This window comes from Aegilops tauschii, chromosome 5 (genome assembly GCF_002575655.3).
Source record: "Aegilops tauschii subsp. strangulata cultivar AL8/78 chromosome 5, Aet v6.0, whole genome shotgun sequence".
NCBI lineage: Eukaryota > Viridiplantae > Streptophyta > Magnoliopsida > Poales > Poaceae > Aegilops > Aegilops tauschii.
In genome coordinates, this window is record NC_053039.3 from 546,910,723 (window position 1) to 546,925,679 (window position 14,957).

The following is a 14,957-nucleotide window of genomic DNA, read 5'->3' on the forward strand; positions in this document are numbered from 1 at the left end:
CACGTGGTGGCCCTTTAGCAGCGGTTTGTGCATAACCGGTACTAAAGGAGGGGACCTTTAGTCCCCACCCTTTAGTGCCGGTTACAGAACCGGCACTAAAGGTCCCCACGAACCGGTGCTATAGCCCGGTTCTGCACTAGTGCTATGGGAACCTTGTAGAAGGTTCCTAAAACCGGTGCAAAGGGAGAAGTGATTATATGGGCCGTCTACTTAAGACCAAGCTGCAATGAATCTAAACGCTATGTACGAATAGAATTGTAGACGTGCCCTAAATAGGATTCCACTAGTTTTCTTGAGTTCCGCGAGCGAAAACAAGTGGCGGCGTACTATTCTTACTAGGCCAACCCATTAAGACCCCATTTGGCATACCAACTTGGGCCATGGTCTTAGAGGATTATCCCCTTCCGGTCTGCGTGAAAATAGATTTCAGAGAGAATGAAAGAGACATGAATTTGTTTGCCTTCACCGTGAGAGCGTCTACAACCAAAATTGACAAATGTGATCCTAAACATCCGCGAACGCGTCTACGGACACCACCCGGTGATCCCTCATTTCCAACCATTGCAACCACACTCCTCACTTCCAAATCCTCATTTTCATACTACTCCATGCAACGTCCATTGTCTACGTTGATATGGCAATGACCTCTTTGCCGGAGCCTCCGGCATCATGGTCACTAGCAGTGGGGCGAATCTCCGGTGCCTCCTACTCGTTGTCTTCGTCAACGAAGAGTTCCCTCCGCTTCATGCCGGCCTCGTGGATAAAAGGGACGGTTCGCCGGGACCTCGAGCTTGGACCAAATGGACTCGAGAATGGATAGCTGCTCCCTCGCCTACTTCGCATAGGTGAGCTCGAACTTCTCTAGTGCGTCTTCCATTCCAAATATGCACTGGTCCGGCACCTCCCTCTCATCATCCTTCTTTTGCGCCTCCCCCTCTTCCATCGCCTCCGCCTCTCCCTTCTCCTCTAGCCCCCTCATCCTGCTCCGGCGCCGCCTCTTCCTCTTTGATGAAGCACCACATAGCAGGCAGCCTGATCTTTCACGACCAATCATGATCAACAGTTATTCTCCCGTGTTCCTCCTCACAACCTCCAATAATAAATTCACTCGTGTACGAAAATACACGAATAAAAATAAGGATCCCCTTGGATCAACATCTAAGCGTCGATGTGATGATCAATTCTTCGTCGCCAGTAAATTTTCCTGATGTAATATCACAAATAACACACGATATGAACGCCCCTGACTCTAAGCATTTTTTTGTATATTCCCATAACTTAAAAGAAAACTGATTTTCTCCGGTACATGACTGAAGCCTAGCTTTTATATGCCAGATACTACGCGGTCGGACGATGGAAAGAAAAAGCTAACATAACCAGGGCGGAGCCAGGAATTTTTGCCATTAGGTTCACTCAATGGCTTATTATAAAAATATATGAACCACTCAAATATGAAGTATAATTTTACACCATCTTACAATAAGTGTATAATAAGAAATAACATCATGATGAATAGAAATATGATAGGAGGACAGTGTTTTGAAACTCAAGCTTATCTACACAAACCGTTAAAAATCAACAATACTAAAAAAATATTGATATTTTTATCAAAGATGTTTGAGTATTCTAAGCACTGAAAAAAATAGCGCGCTATAACGCCGCTAATAGCACGCTATAGCGTGTAGAGAATTGTCTCGCTAAATCCTTCAATGTACAATGTCTCGCTAATAGCACGTTATGGCGCGCTATAGCACGCAAATAGCATATTTTTAGGGGTGGCGCTATTTTCTGTAGCGCGCTATTTTTTTCATTGATTCTAAGTGCCCGTTAAGAATTGAGTCGGAATGACATTTGGGAGCACCGGAATAATCATAGCTCACAAGTGATAGCACAAAGATCAACTTATCTGGAAAGCAATCGAGCTTTAGAGAGGGCAATTCAAATGCTACCTAGTTTTAGTCGTTGAATGTTCTTTTCTTCCATCCTGAAAAAGAAAGGGGTGCCACGCAGATCCCTTCATACTTTCATAGAATCCAAGTACAAGTCTCCTAGATGAACTATCAAGGTTCACAATTGGCAGCATAAAAATGAAACTTACGCCGGACATTAAACCAGCTCTAGAGAGGGCAAGATAGAGTGCTAGGTAATTGATGTTGGAGAAAGGAGTGACAGGAAGAACCCTTCATAGGGTCCATGGCAGCCTGCGCACTGCATCGCCGCAGCGTCGTTGCGGCTACCATCGTTGCAGACATCGCAGAAACATGCATGGACGAGCGGTCCCCCTCCCATCGTCGCCACTCGGAGGTTGCAAGCCTCGCATCTTCTAAGCCCGCTCGCGTGGAGGTTCTCCCGGATAATGACGTGGTTCAGGACGAAGAGGTCGCACCGAATAGTGAAGCGGTCGCCTTTGAGATGCTTCGAGTTCTCCATGGCCTCCCTCGCGATAAACCTGCGGTAGCCCACGGCGTAACCGCCATACAGGTCCACTACCTGCCTCGCGCGGACGTGCGCGGGATCCTGCTTCTCGACCTCGTCCATGAAGCTGAACTCAAGATCCACCCTGATGGGCCCTTTAACATGCTCGTCGAGGGCGAGGAAGACGGAGATGAAGTCGGCGCTGTCCAGCCTGTCGCCGTTGGGGAAGAGGTAAATGGCCCAACGGTAGCCTCCCACGGTAAAAGGGCAGGACTTGAAGCTGGTGCCGTTGGGTGCGTGTTTAGCGATCGTGTAGCCGTCGATCTGGAGAAGGTGAGATCCGGGCGCCCTGGACTTGACGTACAAGCCGACGCCGCTGGACGCCGCCGGCGGCGCCATGATCCCCATCCTCACCGATGTGAGGCAACGACAGAGATCGGCGGCTGCTCGGTTGACTCGTTGAGATCAGGGTTTTCTGGGAGCCCCTGATCAACCCGTTAAGCGTCCGTGGCTCCCGCAGCGCACCGGCGCGCGAGATATGGGCCACGGCCCAAATAAGTGTTTCGCCCCTCAACAAGTAGTCGCTCTTGGATGCTTAAAAAAAAAAACCTAGTTGCTCTTCTCTCGATTCTGAAAAAAAAATCGCTCTTCTCTCAAAAAGAAAGATGAGCTTGCATTCAAAAATAGTTCACAGATTTGGATTTTTTTAAGAAAAGAAAATGTATGCGAATTTGAAATGCTCATTAATTTAAAAATAGTTCATGAATTTCAAAAAAATAAAATTAAAGAAAGTTCATGAATTCAAAAAATATCATGGATTTGAATAATGTTTGTAAATTTGTAAAAGTTCACAAAATTTTTAAATTTTCAGAAATTTTCATAAATATGAATCCTCAAAAGATTTTTGAAACACAAAAGGAAACAGCAAAACAAATCAAAATAAACCCAACACAAGAAAACCAAAGAACCAGCCCAAAAGTAAACCTATGGGAACCTTGTAGAAGGTTCCTAAAACCGGTGCAAAGGGAGAAGTGATTATATGGGCCGGCTACTTAAGACCAAGCTGCAATGAACCTAAACTCTATGTACGAATAGAATTATAGACGTGCCCTAAATAGGATTCCACTAGTTTTCTTGAGTTCTGTGAGCGAAAACAAGTGGCGGCGTACTACTCTCACTAGGCCAGCCCATTAAGACCCCATTTGGCATACCAACTTGGGCCGTGATCTTAGAGGATTATCCCCTCCCGGTGTGCGTGAAAATAGATTTCAAAGAGAACGGAAGAGACATGAATTTGTTTGCCTTCACGGTAAGAGCGTCTACAACCAAAATTCACAAATGTGATCCTAAACATCCGCGAACGCGTCTGCGGACACCACCCGGTGATCCCTCATTTCCAACCATTGCAACCACACTCCTCACTTCCGAATCTTCATTTTCATACTACTCCATGCAACGTCCATTGTCTACATAGATATGGCAATGACATCTTTGCCGGAGCCTCCGGCATCATGGTCACTGGCAGTGGGGCGAATCTCCGGTGCCTCCTACTCGTTGTCTTCGTCAATGAAGAGTTCCTCCCGCTTCATGCGGCCTCGTGGATAAAAGGGACGGTTCGCCGCAACCTCGAGCTTGGACCAAATGGACTCGAGAATGGATAGCTGCTCCTTCACCTACTTCGCGTAGGTGAGCTCGAACTTCTCTAGTGCATCTTTCACGACCAATCTTGATCAACAATTATTCTCCCGTGTCCCTCCTCACAACCTCCAATAATAAATTCGCTCGTGTAAGAAAATACACGAATAAAAATAAGGATCCCCTTGGATCAACATCTAAGCGTCGATGTGATGGATCAATCCTTTGTCGCCAGTGAATTTTCCCGATGAAACTGAAGCCTAGCTTTTATATGCCAGATACTACGCGGTCGGACGATGGAAAGAAAAGGCTAACGTAACCAGGGGTGGAGCCAGGAATTTTCGCCATTGGGTTCACTCAATGGCTTATCATAAAAGTATATGAACCAATCAAATATGAAGTATAATTTTACACCATCTTACAATAAGTGTATAATAAGAAATAACATCATGATGAATAGAAATATGATAGGAGGACAGTGTTTTGAAACTCAAGCTTATCTACACAAACTGCTAACAATAAATTAATAAACAATACTAAAAAAATATTGATATTTTTTATTTTTATCAAAGATGTTCGAGTATTCTAAGTGCCCGTTAAGAATTGAGTCGGAATGACATTTGGGAACACCGGAATAATCATAGCTCACAAGTGATAGCACAAGATCAACTTATTTGGAAAGCAATCGAGCTTTGGAGAGGGCAATTCAAATGCTAACTAGTTTTAGTCGTTGAATGTTCTTTTCTTCCAAGCCTGATAAAGTGGTGCCAGGCAGATCCCTTCATACTTTCATAGAATCCAAGTACAAGTCTCCTAGATGAACTATCAAGGTTCACAAGAGGCAGCATAAAAATGAAACTTACGCTGGACATTAAACTAGCTCTAGAGAGGGCAAGATAGAGCGCTAGCTAATTGACGTTGGAGAAAGGAGTGACAGGAAGAACCCTTCATCGGGTCCATGGCAGCCTGCGCACTGCTTTGCCGCAGCGTCGTTGCGGCTAGCATGGCTGCAGACATCGCACAAACATGCATGGACGAGCGGCCCCCCTCCCATCGTCGCCACTCGGAGGTTGCAAGCCTCGCATCTTCTATGCCCGCTCGCGTGGAGGTTCTCCCGGATAATGACGTGCTTCAGGACGAAAAGGTCGCACCGAATAGTGGAGCGGTCGCCTTTGAGATGCTTCGAGTTCTCCATGGCCTCCCTCGCGATAAACCTGCGGTAGCCCACGACGTAACCGCCATGCAGGTCAACTACCTGCCTCGCGCGGACGTGCGCGGGATCCTGCTTCTCGACCTCGTCCATGAAGCTGAACTCAAGATGCACCCTGATGGGCCCTTTAATGTACTCGTCGAGGGCGAGGAAGACGGAGATGAAGTCGGCGCTGTCGAGCCTGTCGCTGTTGGGGAAGAGGTAGATGGCCCAACGGTAGCCTCCCACGGTGAAAGGGCAGGACTTGAAGCTGGTGCCGTCGGTTGCGTGTTTAGCGATCGAGTAGCCGTCGATCTGCAGAAGATGAGATCCGGGCACCCTGGACTTGATGTAGAAGTCGACGCCGCCGGACGACGTCGGCGGCGCCATGATCCCCATCCTCACCGATGTGTACAGTTTGGAGTTGGTTTCGATTTTTATTCTCGAGGCAACAAGAGAGATCGGCGGCTGCTCAGTTGACTCCGTGAGATCAGGGCTTTCTGGTAGGTCCTGGTTAGCCCTTATGGGCCGCGGCCCAAATATATGTTTCGCCCCTCTCTCTCACTCGTGACATGAGCTAGTCCCTCTTCTCTAAAAAAACGAGCTTGAATTCCAAAAAAGTTCACAGATTTGGAAAAAAAAAATTGCAGATTAGCAAATGTATATGAAGCTAAAAATGTTCATGAATTTTAAAAAAGTTCATGAATTCGAAAAGTAATCATGAATTTGGAAAAAACATGGATTTGAATAATATTTGCATATTTGTAAAAGTTTACAATTTTTATTTTCAGAAATTAAAAAATATGAAACTTAAAAGCATTAAAAGGAAAAAAAGAAAAAAAAACGAAACGAGAAAACCAAAGAAACTAGCCTAAAATTAAACCGATAGAAATCTTCTAGAAGCTTCCCAAAACCAATGCAAATGGAGAAACGATTATATGGGCCGGCCCACTTAAGCCAAAGTTGCAACGAGCATAGACACTATGTTTTTTTTTTGAGACAAAGGCGCTATGTACGGATAGAATTGTAGAAGGCGCCATGAGAGCTAAATGGGATTCCATGGGCTTTCTTGAGCTCGTTGAGCGAAACAAGTGGCGGCGTACCCCTATGACTAGATTAACCCATTAAGACCTCATTTAGCATACCAACTTGAGCTAGGATCTTACAGAATTACCCCCATAGGTCTGTGTGAAAATAAGAGAAGAGCGATGAATTTGTTTGGATTTATCATAAGAGCAACTCCAACACGCCGACCCATTTCGTCCACGCGCGTACGTTTGGGTCGCGGCGGACAGAAAAGTCGGCCCAACGAGCCGAACCAAATCGACGCGCGTCCGCTTTTTGTCTGCCTGCCCACCCATTCCCAGCCCATTTTCCGGCCTCATTTGCGTCGGCGCGGACACGAGACGGACGCACGCCGCCCACCTACTCCTCCCCCTAGCCCGCTAGTCGGTGGCAAAGCCTCCACTATTTCCGTCCACTTTCCCCAAAACCATCGCGCCCGCGCGCGCTCCCGGTCGCTCGTCATGGACGAAGACCTCAATGCCACAGCCGGCCTTGCCTCCCTCGACTCGTACGGCATGATGACTGCCCCCCTCCCGGCAAAGGCAAGACCCCCCCCCCCTCGCAAGATCACCACTGCGCCCAAGAAGAAGAAGCAGCTGATGCCCGAGGAGTAGGCTGCGGAGTCGGCGAAGAGAAAGGGACGGAGGCACGCGGCGGAGGCAAGGGACGAAGCGGCGGTGACGGCGGCTGCCGCACGCGTCGCGCAGCGGGAGGACCCCGCCGCCCGCATCGCGGCGGCAACGAGGGAGGCGCTGATCTACCTAGCGTTAAACCTTGGCCAGCATGACTCGTCAACGCCGCCGCGGCCGCGGCCAGCACCGGCTCGTCTGCCTTTCCTCGGATGGTGCTGCTAGAGTCGCCCCGCGCATCGTTGGTGACTCACCAGATGTTGGGGAACGCAGCATGCAATTTTAAAAAAATTCCTACGCTCACGCAAGATCTATCTAGGAGATGCATAGCAACGAGAAGGGGAGAGTGTGTATTCGTTGCTATGCATCTCCTAAATAGATCTTTATCATATATCAATCTTTATATAAAAAATTTCCTTCCGGTGTCGGAATACTACCTTCTAATATATCAATATTTATCATGTCCGTGATCTAATCCGGGACTCCGAACAAACTTCGGTCACCAAAACACATAACTCATAATACAAATCGTCATCGAACGTTAAGCGTGCGGACCCTATGGGTTCGAGAACTATGTAGACATGACCAAGACACATCTCTGGTCAATAACCAATAGCGGAACCTAGATGCTCATATTGGTTCCTACATACTCTACGAAGATCTATATCGGTCAAACTGTAATAACAACATACTTTATTCCCTTTGTCACTGGTATGTTACTTGCCCGAGATTCGATCGTCGGTATCATCATACCTAGTTCAATCTCGTTACCGGCAAGTCTCTTTACTCGTTCCGTAATGCATCATCCCATAAATAACTCATTAGTCACATTGCTTGCAAGGCTTATAGTGATGTGGATTACCGAGAGGGCCCAGAGATACCTCTCCGATACTCGGAGTGACAAATCTTAATCTTGATCTATGCCAACCCAACAAACACCTTCGGAGACACATGTAGAGCATCTTTATAATCACCCAGTTACGTTGTGACGTTTGATAGCACACAAGGTGTTCCTCCGGTATTCGGGAGTTGCATAATCTCATAGTCAGAGGAATATGTATAAGTCATGAAGAAAGCAATAGCAATGAAACTTAACGATCATTATGCTAAGCTAACGGATGGGTCTTGTCCATCGCATCATTCTCTAATGATGTGATCCCGTTCATCAAATGACAACACATGTCTATGGTTAGAAAACATAACCATCTTTGATTAACGAGCTAGTCAAGTAGAGGCATACTAGGGACACTCTGTTTTGTCTATGTATTCACACATGTACTAAGTTTTCGGTTAATACAATTCTAGCATGAATAATAAACATTTATCATGATATAAGGAAATATAAATAACAACTTTATTATTGCCTCTAGGGCATATTTCCTTCAGTCTCCCACTTGCACTAGAGTCAATAATCTAGTTCACATCGCCATGTGATTGAAACACCAATAGTTCACATCACCATGTGATTAACACCCATAGTTCACATCGCCATGTAACCAACACCCAAAGGGTTTACTAGAGTCAATAATCTAGTTCACATCGCCATGTGATTAACACCCAAAGAGTACTAAGGTGTGATCATGTTTTGCTTGTGAGAGAAATTTAGTCAACGGGTCTGCCACATTCTGATCCGTATGTATTTTGCAAATTTCTATGTCTACAATGCTCTGCATGGAGTTACTCTAGCTAATTGCTCCCACTTTCAATATGTATCCAGAATGAGACTCAGAGTCATCCAGATCGGTGTTAAAGCTTGCATCGGCGTAACTCTTTACGATGAACTCTTTATCACCTCCATAACCGAGAAATATTTCCTTAGTCCTCTAAGGATAATTTTCACCGATGTCTAGTGATCTACTCCTGGATCACTATTGTACCCCTTTGCAAAACTCATGGCAAGGTACACAATAGATCTGGTATACAGCATGGCATACTTTATAGTACCTATGGCTGAGGCATAGGGAATGCCTTTCAATCTCTCTCTATCTTCTACCGTGGTCGGGTTTTGAGTCTTACTCAACTTCATACCTTATAACTCAGGCAAGAACTCCTTCTTTGACTGATCCATTTTGAACTCCTTCAAAATCTTATCAAGGTATGTACTCATTGAAAGTCTTATCAAGCGTCTTGATCTATCTTTATAGATCTTGATGCCCAATATGTAAGTAGCTTCACCGAGGTCTTTCTTTGAAAAACTCCTTCCAAACACTCCTTTATGCTTTCTAGAAAATTCTATATCATTTCCGATCAACAATATGTCATTCACATATACTTATCAGAAAGGCTGTAGTGCTCCTACTCACTTTCTTGTAAATACAGGCTTCACCGCAAGTCTGTATAAAACTATATGCTTTTATCAACTCATCAAAGCGTATATTCCAACTCTGAGATGCTTGCACCAGTCCAGAAATGGATCAATGGAGCTTGCACACTTTGTTAGCACCTTTAGGATCGACAAAACCTTCTGGTTGCATCATATACAACTCTTCTTTAATAAATCCATTAAGGAATGCAATTTTGACATCCATTTGCTAGATTTCATAAATGCGGCAATTGCTAACATGATTCGGACAGACTTAAGCATTGATATGAGTGAGAAAATCTCATTGTAGTCAACACCTTGAACTTGTCGATATTTTTTTTTGCAACAAGTCGAGCTGTGTAGACAGTAATAGAACCGTCAGTGTGAGTCTTCTTCTTGAAGATCCATTTATTCTCTATGGCTTTCCGATCATCGGGCAAGTCAACAAAAGTCCACACTTTGTTCTCATACATGGATCCCATCTCAGATTTCATGGCCTCAAGTCATTTTGCTGAATCTGGGCTCATGCTACCTCTTGAGCATGCGTTGGTTTTCCCTTGAAGAGGAAAGGGTGATGCAGCAAAGTAGCGTAAGTATTTCCTTCAGTTTTTGAGAACCAAGGTATCAATCCAGTAGGAGACTACACGCAAGTCGCCTAGTACCTGCACAAACAATCAAGAACCTTGCAACCAACGTGATAAAGGGGTTGTCAATCCCTTCACGGCCACTTGCAAAAGTGAGATCTGACAAAGATAATAAGATAAATATTTTTGATATTTTTGGTTTATAGATTGTAAAGTAAAGATTGCAAAATAAACAGCGATAGAAATTGGCAAGTTGACGATAAACTAATATGATATAAAATAGACCCGGGGGCCATAGGTTTCATTAGTGGCTTCTCTCAAGATAGCATATATTACGGTGGGTGAACAAATTACTGCCAAGCAATTGATAGAAAAGCGCATAGTTATGAGAATATCTAGGCATGATCATGAACATAGGCATCACGTCCGTGTCAAGTAGACCGTAACGATTCTGCATCTACTACTATTACTCCACACATCGACCGCTATCCAGCATGCATCTAGAGTATTAAGTTCATAAGAACAGAGTAACGCATTAGGCAAGATGACATGATGTAGAGGGATAAACTCAAGCAATATGATATAAACCCCATCTTTTTATCCTCGATGGCAACAATACAATACGTGCCTTGCTGCCGCTGCTGTCACTGGGAAAGGACGCCGCAAGATTGAACCCAAAGCTAAGCACTTCTCCTATTGCAAGAAAGATCAATCTAGTAGGCTAAACTAAACCGATAATTCGAAGACACTTGCAAAGATATCAAATCAGGCATATAAGAATTCAGAGATGAATCAAATATTGTTCATAGATAATCTTGATCATAAACCCGCAATTCATCGGATCTCGGCAAACACACCGCAAAAAGTATTACATCGAATAGATCTCCAAGAACATCGAGGAGAACTTTGTATTGAGAACCAAAGAGAGAGAAGAAGCCATCTAGCTAATAACTATGGACCCGAAGGTCTGTGGTAAACTACTCACACATCATCGGAGAGGCTATGGTGTTGATGTAGAAGCCCTCCGTGATCGAATCCCCCTCCGGCAGATTGCCGGAAAAGGCCCCAAGACGGGATCTCATGGGTACAGAAGGTTGCGGCGGTGCAAAAGTGGTTTCGTGGCTCCCTTGGATGTTTTCAGGGTATAAGAGTATATATAGGCGAAAGAAGTAGGTCGGTGGAGCTACGAGGGGCCCACGAGGGTGGGGGGCGCGCCTACCGCCCTGGGCACGCTCTCCTACCTCGTGGCCGCCTCTTTACGTCTCTGACTTCCACTCCAAGTCTCCTGGATTGCGTTTGTTCCAACAAAGATCCTCGCGAAGGTTTCGTTCTGTTTGGATTCCGTTTGATATTCCTTTTCTGCAAAACACTGAAATAGGTAAAAAAACAACAGCTGGCACTGGGCCTCCGGTTAATAGGTTAGTCCCAAAAATAATATAAAAGAGCATATTGAATCCCATTAAACATCCAGAACAGATAATATAATAGCATGGAACAATAAAAAATTATAGATACGTTGGAGACGTATCAGCTCATCATCGCTTCCTCATATTTCGTATGTTCGTCATGGTCTAGTAACATGACTTCCAGAACAGGATTACCGTACCACTCTGGTGCGGACTGTACTCTGATTGACCTACAAGGTTCGGTAATAACTTGATCTGAAGTTTCATGATCATCATCATTAACTTCCTCACTAATTGGTGTAGGCATCACTGGAACTGATTGCTATGATGAACCATTTTCCAATTCGAGAGAAGGTACAACTACCTCATCAAGTTCTACTTTCCTCCCACTCACTTCTTTCGAGAGAAACTCCTTCTCTAGAAAGGATCCATTCTTAGCAACAAATGTCTTGCCTTCGGATCAATGATAGAAGGTGTACCCAAAAGTTTCTTTTGGGTATCCTATGAAGACGCATTTCTCTGATTTGGGTTCGAGCTTATTAGGTTGAAGCTTTTTCACACAAGCATCACAGTCCCAAACTTTAAGAAACGACAGCTTAGGTTTCTTTCCAAACCACAGTTCATACGGCGTCGTCTCAACGGATTTATATGGTGCCCTATTTAACGTGAATGCAGCTGTCTCTAATGCATAAGCCCAAAATGATAGTGGTAAACCGGTAAGAGACATCATAGATCGCACCATATCTAATAAAGTACAGTTACGATGTTCAGACACACCATTATGCTGTGGTGTTCCAGGTGGCGTGAGTTGTGAAACTATTCCACATTGTTTTAAATGAAGGCCAAACTCATAACTCAAATATTCGCCGCCGCGATCAGATCGTAGAAACTTTATTTTCTTGTTACGATGATTCTTCCACTTCACTTGAAATTCTTTGAACTTTTCAAACGTTTCAGACTTGTGTTTCATTAAGTAGATATACTCATATCTGCTCAAATCATCTGTGAAGGTCAGAAAATAACGATACCTGTCGTGGGATTGTCACGACAGATGTCCTAGTGCAAGGACTTAGTCGTGGAGCCATCACAACGAGATTAGCTTAAAGGGGTTAAACGGGACGAAGGACATGAGGAGTTTATACTGGTTCGGCCCCTTGCAGTGAAGGTAAAGGCCTAATCTAGTTTGAGGTGATATTGCTAGGGTTTCGATGTCCAGGGAGCAAATACGCTTGCCTGGCTCTCAAGTTTTTATTTCTTGTCCCTAAACCCCCGCCGGGTCGTCCCTTTATATACTCAGGTTGACGCCCGATGGTTGACAGAATCCCGGCCGGCTCATAAACGTGTCCGGCTTGGTATCCACTCTTTCCTATCTTACAATACAAGTCATATACCTATGGCGGTTTACATCTATGGGCCCTGACCCGCCTTTGGGCTTTGGTCCTTCTTATTATGTCTCCTTCGTAAGTCGCCATCTTCTATGTCTTCATGGGCTTCAATACTGGTAAATCATCAAGAGCATAACCAGGCCCCTCCTGGGCGGTTTATACTCAATAGTTATATCCCCAACATTAGGCCCCAGGTTGATTTGAACTTGTTCATGTCAATCTTCAACACTTAAGAAAAATTCCTTCTACATTATCTTCGCAAAGACTTGTAACTCGCCGTGACATCATCTTCTGAGATCATGATAACTCGCCATGACGTCACCTGTCATTAATTCTTATACAAACCCAAAATCATATATGTATCTTCATTTTTAATGAACCTCCGAAAATCGAGGCGTTGGCCCTGTTATATATATATATATATATATATATATATATATATATATATATTTGAGCTCCTCGATTCCCGCGCATGCCACATATCCATTCGCCTTATAAATAGGGTCAGGTGTCCTTTTCACTTTCCCCCCTCAGCCTCTTCGTCTTCATCGTCTTCCTCGCGACGTGTTGCTCTCGAGCCCAGCCGCCGCCATCGATCCTCTCCTCTGCATCACCATTGGCCGCTGCATCAACCCGATTAGTCCAGATCTCGCTTGCGCGCCTCCGCCACTCCAGCAGCCTTGGTAAGTTCTTCCTCCTTCCCCCTCCGTAGATCTCATTAGGGTTCGTACGAGCTCATGGAGGTTCAGCACTGTTCTTCACTTGTTCTTCGTTGTAGCATGAATTTTTTATTCAAACTTGATATGTTCCTGTGCGGCAATAGCCATAGTTCTTCTTTCCTCAACAGAGCATCTCTTTTTAGGTAGAAAATCAAATCTGGACCTCTATAAACTGTTCAAGTACCAATATTTAGGTCTGAATATATTTTCATTTTCTAACTTCAGATCTATACTTTCAATATATGTGTAGGTGGTTTAACTCAGAAAATAATAACCCGCCAGGTACCATTAGTCCCCTCTTAAACCGCCAATTACTCATCCCTGCAACTTGATAACGGCAATCTCCGGTTTAACACTTTTGCATGCTTCAACACTTTCTGCCTTTTAACCTTTAACGGATTAACCATGAATCTTAAACCGGCACAAACCTTCTTCCAGGTTATCGAATAAATGGCCAAGTCATTTTATTCCTGCAACTGGGTTGAATCCCGGGTTACCGAAGAAAAGCTGAACGGGTGTGTTTCTACTGGCGCTTTAGCCAAAAAGGAAGACGTCCACTGGAGAGCCCCTGGTCCTGAAAATCCCCCCGAACCCAAGGAAGGGGAAGTGATCATTTTTGTTGACCATCTGAGTCGAGGATTCAGCCCTCCCGGATCAAAAAAATTCCGTGATGTTCTTCATTTCCTCCAACTTCACCCTCAAGATATTGGACCTAACTCCGTATCCAATATTTGCAATTTTCAATTGTTCTGTGAAGCTTACCTTCAAGAGGATCCCACGGTCGAACTGTTCAGAGATTTCTACTATTTAAACCGCCGTACAGAATTTGTGGACGGGCCCAATACTAAACTTGGCGCGGTTTCAATCCAAAAGAGAAAAGATGTCAGCTTCCCTCACACTAACCATCATAGCCACCCCAAAGACTGGAATCAAAGTTGGTTCTATTGCCAAGATACATCTCCAGCTGGTGAGAATCCTCTGCCGGGTTACCGTGCTCACCGGCTTACCAGTACACATCCACTCCCCCAAAGACTCAGTGCAAAGGAACGGGCCAAGTATGCACCACAGCTTTCAAAGCTCAGAGCCTTTATGGCAAACGGTTTAGCAGGCGTTGATTTTGTCCGTTGCTGGGTGTCTTGGAGTATTTTGCTTTTAAGCCGTCGCCCCGATTTAATGTGTGAATACACAGGGGACGTGAAAGACCCTCAACGCCACATTGACATTCAGCTGACTGACGCTGAAATTACTGAAGCCGTCTAGAAAATGTTGGATATACCGGTGGCCGAGTGCAGCAAAACAGGGCTTAGTCCTTTCTGCGCTTCAAATAAACCGCCAGCTGTAAGAATTGCCCAACTCCTACTTAATCCATATTTTTAATACTCCCTTATGATCTTTTCAACTTTTAACAGGGTGATGATCCATTCTGGAAGAGGAAACCGAAGGATAAACCAGCCAGAACAGATCGTCCCAAGACCAAGGTCAACAAGAAGCCCGCCAAGAAGAAAACCGTCTAGTCTGCCGAGTTAATCATTGATGATGACAATGATAACCCGGAGTCAGAGGTAGAACTTGATTCACTTGGATCCTTTTTCATACACCTCGTTGACAATAATTGTTATCAGGACGAC

General features: G+C 44.7%; 1 protein-coding gene across 1 annotated transcript; it reads right to left on the reverse strand.

Moving 5' to 3' along the window:
- Positions 1-4,954: 4,954 nt before the first annotated feature.
- On the reverse strand, positions 4,955-5,638 carry LOC141023139 (BTB/POZ and MATH domain-containing protein 3-like). Its single transcript, XM_073499469.1, has one exon. The coding sequence runs from the start codon at positions 5,636-5,638 to the stop codon at positions 4,955-4,957; it is 684 nt and encodes a 227-aa protein (XP_073355570.1).
- Positions 5,639-14,957: the final 9,319 nt, after the last annotated feature.

Bases quoted from the DNA above. Each gene is read 5' to 3' on its own strand.
- LOC141023139 (XM_073499469.1), bottom strand. From the start codon at position 5,638: ATGGGGATCATGGCGCCGCCGACGTCGTCCGGCGGCGTCGACTTCTAC.